Source organism: Parasteatoda tepidariorum, chromosome 6 (genome assembly GCF_982258835.1).
Source record: "Parasteatoda tepidariorum strain Cologne lab strain chromosome 6, Ptep-v5.0, whole genome shotgun sequence".
Lineage (NCBI taxonomy): Eukaryota > Metazoa > Arthropoda > Arachnida > Araneae > Theridiidae > Parasteatoda > Parasteatoda tepidariorum.
Window position 1 is genome coordinate 62,100,912 of NC_141760.1, and position 7,925 is coordinate 62,108,836.

At 31.3% G+C, this 7,925-nt stretch overlaps 1 protein-coding gene across 1 annotated transcript; it reads right to left on the reverse strand.

The window, feature by feature from the left end:
- Nucleotides 1-4,399: 4,399 nt before the first annotated feature.
- On the reverse strand, nt 4,400-6,943 carry LOC147808074 (uncharacterized). Its single transcript, XM_087166855.1, has one exon. The coding sequence runs from the start codon at nt 6,941-6,943 to the stop codon at nt 4,400-4,402; it is 2,544 nt and encodes an 847-aa protein (XP_087022981.1).
- Nucleotides 6,944-7,925: the final 982 nt, after the last annotated feature.

The following is a 7,925-nucleotide window of genomic DNA, read 5'->3' on the forward strand; positions in this document are numbered from 1 at the left end:
AGATATTTTAAGCTTTTGCTTCTCCCTCAAATAGAAATGGTTTTGTTTTTAATGGCTACCGAGGCCGGTACCCCCTGAAGACGTCGGCTTCGGTGGTCATATTTTTATTTTATTTCATTTGTTTTGTATTATGTTATTGTATGTTACTTATGATATTGTATGTTTTATTTACTTATTTGATTTAATAAGATTATTAAACCAAATTCATTTAACAATTATTGTAAAATTATTAATACAAAATAATTCAAAATAACAAAGCACTATTGGAAATAAATTTCTTTTACAACTGCTAAAATAGATAAATTTATAGCAATATTTTTAAGCAAACCAAACATAAAGTATTCACTGCATTTCTTAGATAAAAATAAAAGCGTATGCTAGATAAAAATGAAAGCAACTCATTTGAAACTATGCAATGGTACCTACTCGATCTTCCACCAGCACATCCTGCGAGCTGAATTATGCGAGCTAAAAATTATCACTTATTTTTCATTGCAGATTATATTTCTAAAGAAAAAAGTAACCCTATTTGAGGTGTAGGTTTATGCATTTTATATTACAGATGGCGCTGTAACTGAGACAATTAAAAAAGAATGGAGACTTTTAAAAATGATGCAGGAGATCCATCAAATTTAAAATAAATAAATAAAAATGGTTCAGTTTCATTTTCTTTTAAAAAATGCTTTTAAATAGATTAAAGAAATTAAATATGTATGTTTTTAAGTTCGTAATTTGTTCGGTCTCACGATTCACCGTTTTAAAAAATCTGCTCCTTATTTCAATTGTCTCCGTAACAGCACCATCTATAAAGGTAAATGCATAAACCGATACGGCAAAAACAATTTTAATTTTTTTCTGGAAAATCTAAATCTACTTTTAAAAAAAAAGAGTTCGTATTTAAGATTTTAAAATTTCTCCCCTCATTTCAGCCCAAGGGGTTGAGGGTGAAGGATCAAAATTTATCATTGAAGAATTTTTAAAAAAAATATTGAATGAGTCAATTTTCACTTTTTCTATCCAATGTATATTTCTCGAGATATTTGACTGTTTTCAAACTTTTTTTACGTCCTGTAAATGAACAAAAATATGGTGTATAAAAACAGTATACAACAAAAAGAGGGAAAAATGAATTTTGTATAAGACATCATTTTTAATTTCATTATGCCATTTCAAGTTCAGAATTCAGTGTTTGAATAAATTAAAAAAAATTTTTTTTAGAAAAAAGATAGTATTGAGAAGTAGTTAACTATTTTAATTTTTTTAAAATTCCTTTACATGGAATGCGGGCATTTGTGATTTGTAAAAAAATATTTAATCTTATCTTAATGTCACTTTAAGTTATAGTGTCATTTATGTACCGACAAAATTCTTGCTTTTAGAGAAAAAAATGTCTGAAATTGTCTGGGGAAACTAATTAATTAAACAATCTCGAGATAAAAAAGGACAATTAATTATTAAAAGGGAGTTTTCCTCATTTAAACAGAATTGTCGACATTTTTCAATAAAATTTTTCTTTATTAGTTCCTCTAAGAAATAAAATAAAAATAGCTCGCTCTAGCAACTGTAATATTAAAAACTCGAAACATTCCATGTAAGAATAAAATTATCTGATAAATTAAACTTTATCCCTCCTTATGTAAAGTTCGGATACATTTTTAATTAAAAGTGTGCAGATTTATTTCAGTAGCAAATTTCAACTGATGCATGATCAAAATAACGGTGTGTGTATAAAGACAAAAAAAAGTATAAATATAAAGATTAATAATAATGTATTAATAGAAATTATAATTGTAGCTTAAATCCTTCTAAAACACGTATTCTCTTATTATTAATACATTTCCTTTTTAACTTTCATTTAAAAAGCTTTTGTTCAAAATATTTAATCTCATTTTTTAATATTTTTAAATGTAATTAATATAAATATTAGTTATATATATTATATGCATCCTAATTTCCAATATTAAAGAAATTTCATGCGTAAATATTTTATATTTAAGCTAAGTTATGTGTTTTATTGGCCGACAGTATCCTTTCTTTTGGAAGTATTTTAGTGTCTATGTAGAGAAACTAATTAATTAACCAATCATGAGACAGAAAGAACCTGATAAATTATTAGGCAGAGAATTTTATTATTTGAACAAAAGTGTCTGGATTTTTAAATTAAATTATTCTCTATAGGTTCTCTTAAGGAAAAAAAATAGCGTGCCCTAGAAAGAAACTTTAAAGGGGAATGAAGGTATCAGATAAATTAAACCTTACCTCGCCCCATTCAAAGTTCGGATATTTGTTAATTAAAAATGTTCTGATTTATTTCAATAAAAAATTTAAACTGCTGTATCTCCAGAACAATAAAAAATATGTGTAATGGTTTATAATAAGATTTTCATTTGAAATCATATTGTTAACTTAGTTAAATTAATATTGGTTTACTTATTACTAATAATTTATTTTTAAATTTTGTTAATTTGAATTTAAAATAACAATGACACTCTTTTAAATTAATTGGTTTGCTTAATTGTGGTCAAACTAGTGATTTTCAATTGCAAGTAACAAAAGTATGAATTTCATGTATGAATTAGAATTTTGCCATCTGAACAAAAGCGCTATAAAATATTATTTAGAAAAAAATGTATAAATATAAGGATTTGCATAATTTTTTGTATTTATTTGCCGACATTTTCCTTTCCTATTTCAAGAATTGTAGCTTTTATCTTAGGAAACTAAATAATTAAACAATCATGAGATAAAGAAAAACTCGGTTAATTATTATATCTAGAATTTTATCATCTCATAAAAAGTGTCTGGTTTTTTAAATTAAATTACTTTCTATGGATTCTTTTAAGAAAAAACATAAATAGCGTACTCTGGAAAGGAAAACTTTGTAAAGATATGAGTTTACAATAAAAATTTTATTTGAAATCAATGTGTCAACTTAAATCTTAGAAAAAATAAAGTTGGCTTTCTCATTACTAATAAGTTATTTTCTAGTTTTGGTTTTATTTTCTAGCTTAATTCAGGTTAAGCATTTGAATTTCAGTTACAAAAAGCAAAAAAAAAGATTAATGAAAAGTGAAGGAATTTTATTATGCATGAATTATAGTTTCGTCATCTGAACAAAAATACAATTAAGTATGATGTTAAAAAAAAAGTTATAAAGATAAGAATTTACAATAAAATTGTTAGTTTAAATCATAATTGCCAATTAAATCTTAGATTAATAAATATTTGTTCTCGTACTACTGAAAATCTAATTTTATGAAAATGACAAAAACAATGAGACTAATTATGATATTTGTTTGATTTTGGATAAACTTATGAATTTCAATTGCATGAAACAAAATTTATGCAAGAATTAGAATTTTATCAACTAAATAAAATTACAGTAAAGCTTTAATTTAGAAAAAAAGGTATAAAAATAAGGATTTATAATAAAATTATTATTTCCAATCATAGTTGTAACTTAAACTTTAAATAAATAAATATTGGTTCTCTTATAACTAAAACGTTAATTTTAGTTCTATTATTTAGAATTTTCAATAGCAGCTATTAAAATAGATTTTTGATTTAGATCAAGCATTTGAATTTCAGTTTCATGTAACTGAAGAATGAAATTTACTTATGAATTGAAATTTTACCTTCTGCACAAAAGTACAATGAATTATGAATTAGGAAAAAAATGCATAAAGATAAGTAATTGAAATAAAATTATTATTTTAAGCCATAGTTGCAACTTAAATCTGAGATAAAAGAACAATGGTTCCTTTTTAAATACTAAATTACTTTTTTTTAGTTTTGTCAGTTGAAGTTTGCAATAGCACTCGATCAAAATAATTGTTTGATTTTGGTCAAACCCTTTGATTTCAATTTTATGTAGTTAAAATAATAATTTTATGTATTAGGTTTTATAACCTGTACAAAAATGGAATACAGTCTGAATTAGAAAAAAAAAGCTTGGAAATCAGGATTTATAGTAAACTGTTATTTTAAAATATAGTTGTAACTAAAATCTTAGTTAAATAAGTATTGGTTCAAGAATTTCCAGACATGAAAGTGAAGAAAAATTTTTTTTTTGGCTTTCTTTGCTTTCTTGTTTGGCAGGTCTTGAAAATGTGCGCTCATTCCTGATGTGCTGGAAATATTTCGACTATTATTTCATACTTGCTTAATTTTAAAACGAATGAGGTTTCCAGTCAGGTAATATCTTACCTTTTCAGTTTCTTGGAATTATTTATTTATATCTTGTGTTGTTAGACATTTACCCTATAGAAAAAAACTGTGACAGTCCAGCGACTTCATTTATGAGCTACGTCATTCCATGGTTTTCATTATTTATTTCAAATGGCAGAGGTAATTGACATGAAAAAGCAAAAACATAGGAACAAAACAAGAAAGTAAAAAGTCATTTCCTTAGGAGCGCTCTTGCTTTCCAATATCGCTCGGTAGACGACGACCCGCGGAGGGCCCTGCAGCACAGGATGTGGCTGCCATCCAAAACAGCTTGGCTCATGCATAGAGAACAATAGGGATCAGGTGCCAGCCCTAAACGAAACAGGTGCGCGGCAAGGCAGTCATGTCCGGTATGTAGTCGAAACTGAGCCACCGCTTCGCGGCGCGGCCAGTCTGGAATGGTGTTCTGTCGAAGATCTCTCCACACTTTGGTTTTTACCCTTTCTGACAATTGTTGGTGTAAATCCCCATGGATTTTTGATCTAATAATCCTTTTTAAAGCTGAAAAGGGGACTGGGCTACTAAGAGCCTGGAGAATTCTTGTGCCTCTCTTTGCCAAAACATCAGCCCTCTCATTTCCTGCAATATCACAATGCCCGGGAATCCATTGTAGGGCTACAGTTTTGCCAAAATGGTGGAGTTTGCGTATCGCATCCTGACATTTTAGAACGTCGCAATTGGAAGGGCAATGCATAGATTCAATCGAGCAAAGCGCCGCCTTCGAGTCTGAAAGGATAACCACATTTGAAAAAGACTCAATAAAACAAAAAAGCTGTTCAAGAGCAATACGGATTGCAACAACTTCCCCGTCAAAAGCAGATCTATTGGCACCCACTGGAGCACCAAAGGAGAAGAGATTACAAGAGATACCAGCTCCAGCATTTGGTTGATCCGGATGGAAAGAGCCATCCGTAAAAACTCTCAGCCAGAGCGGTTCCGGGTAACGGATTCCCATTGTCTCCAGCGCAAGAAGGTGGAGAGCAGCGGTAGATGTTTCACTTTTAACAATGTCCTGTTCAAGAGAGAGCCTGACATTAATTTTTTGGTAGTCAAGAGGGCTCACCAGTTCCACCTGACCTTCTAGTTGGGGCAGATCGATCCCAACCAATTGATCTTTGACAGTCTGAATAAATCCATTTTGAGTTTTTAAATTACGAGGAGTAAGTTGATAGTTAGTCCAGAAATTATCCATTTGGGTAAGTTTAAAGTATAGTAAGACAGCCCTTTCCCTAAAGACAACATCCAAAGGTTTAATGCCTGTGAGCAAGGTCATTGCGTCTATAGGTGTAGTTTTTACAGCACCTGTTATTAGTCTAAGGGCCTGGTTTTGTAAGACCTCAAGCTTTTGAAGTAGGGATGTAGGCATAGAGATGAGTGGTTCAGAGCAGTAAGTAAAAATTGGAAGGATGTATTTTTGATAAGTCAGAGCAAGGGTAGATCGGGCACATCCCCAGAGAGTGCCGGCAAGTCGTTTTAAAATAGGGAGGCGTCTTATTACCCGTTTGGCAACAAATGCAACATGGTTCCTCCAGCTCAGTTTAGAATCAAAAACGGTTCCGAGATAAGTGAAGGAATCAACATTTTCAAGCATAGTGCCAGAAAAAGAGAGATTTGGTATAATAGGTCGATGCATTAGTGAGAAAGTTTGAGTGGCACACTTATTCAGATTTACTACCACATTAGTTTCCTCACACCAACGACTGAGGGATTCCAGTGCAAGATTAAGTGTGGTCTCAACAGCTGATTTAGCGTGGCGCTTTGATGCTGTGGTCCAGAAAACAAGATCATCCCCATATAGGAGGCAATGGATGTTAGGCACTACCGTTAAGGTGTTTATCAAGTCATTGATGTAGACGTTGAAAAGGGCACAGCTGGTAACAGCTCCCTGTGGGAGACCAGTACGGAGATTAAAGCTTCTCGATTTTCCCTTTCCGAATTCAACTCTGCAGCTTCTTCCACAAAGGAAAGATCGAAACCAATTAAGCATGCATGAGTGGACACCAAAGTCAGCGAGTTTTTGTATCAAGAGTTCTCTCCAAACGGAGTCATAGGCCGATTTAAAATCTATATAAACAGCAGTCAGTACCTCTCTATTATCCAAGGAATCCTTTACCGCCTGACTGAAAAAGGTAACTTGGTCAACAGTGGATCGATTTCTTCTAAAACCTGCTTGCTCGTGACGTATTAAATTGAAATGTTCCAGATACCAGTTGAGTCTCGTATTGACCATTCTTTCCATTAGTTTGGCAGTAGTACTTGTCAGAGAGATGGGCCTAAAATTTTCAATGGAGTCTGAGCTTTTGCCCTTTTTTAAGATTGGGAAGATTTTGGCACTCTTCCAGCAATTAGGTACGACTCCCCTTTTCCAAAAAACATTGAAGATTTCTAAAAGTACCTTTTTTGCGTAATTTCCCATGTGCTTCAAAAATTCAGAGTGTATCCCGTCATCGCCAGGAGACTTTTTTATAGGAAGTCTTTTTAAAGACAGATCGAATTCATATTCGCTGAAAAGGTCAGAGAAGATATGATCGTCTTTTTGCCGATCTTCAGCGTGAGAGCTATTAAATTTTCTCTTGAGAACCTTCGAGTTCTTTCTTGCAAAGCAGCGCTTTCTTTGGGAAGAGTGGTAGAAATTTCCAAACGCGTTTGCAATTTTGGTTTCATCAGTTAGGTATCGATGATCAGCATGGATAGGTATGATCTTAATACTAGGCATGGATAGGCATGGTTTTCATTATAAAAAACAGAATTCTTTCTGTTTCAAAAACCAATTAACACTATTCTTGATGAGAATTATCTGTATACGCTCTAGGAACAATCCATCAAACCTTTAACCATGATATACGTGCCTTCAGTCACAATATCGTGTATATTTTTTACTTAATGAGGAATATAATTGAACCATGTTTTAAGTTGATACTCAATGTCATGTAATCAAAGTGAAGATGATTTCTTCTATAATAATATTGTTCAGTTTTGTGCAATATTAAGGTTGTAGAAAATTTGTACAATCTTGTGATTGAAGATGATTTTTCGAACTGAAATATTGCTCAGTTTTACGCAGTATCTAAGTTGTTAGAAATTTGCATACTTTTGTGGTTCAAAGCGTTTAAAAAGCTTTTAAAATGCATACTGTGTATTAAAATCAAACTCTGTGTTGAATACCCAATTTGAAAAGTAATGACTGGTCCTTATTTACCCTTTTGAAAAAATAAAAATTTGACTGACCGGCTAGTGATTTTCCAATCCAGCAGCGTTGAATGACCCGCTCTCTTGGTTGAAATTTTCTTCATTAAATTAATAATAAAAACTTGATTCTTGAAGTTCCTTCAATTCAAGTAAGGAATAATAAAAAGAATAATGAAATAAAAATAAATAAAAGCTTGCAGTACAATTGCGACTAACAACAACCAAGAGAAAAATCTCATAAAAAAAGTGAAAGAGAAAGAAAGAGAGCGAGTAGTTAAAGACTGGTGGATCGCAAATTAGCGTCTGGCTGCCCTATTTATAGGCTATGTTTTTATAAGAAATGGCGTTCTTTGCAAGAAATGCAAATCTTCTTTTTCACAACTCTAAGCATGCTCCATGAAAATTTGTTGTAATTTCAACTAAAAGAGCAATAGATACATGCAAGAGAAATAAAGTTCTCTGTTTTCAAACCTGGACATAAAATATCGTTTTCTGTCTTTTATTTTAAT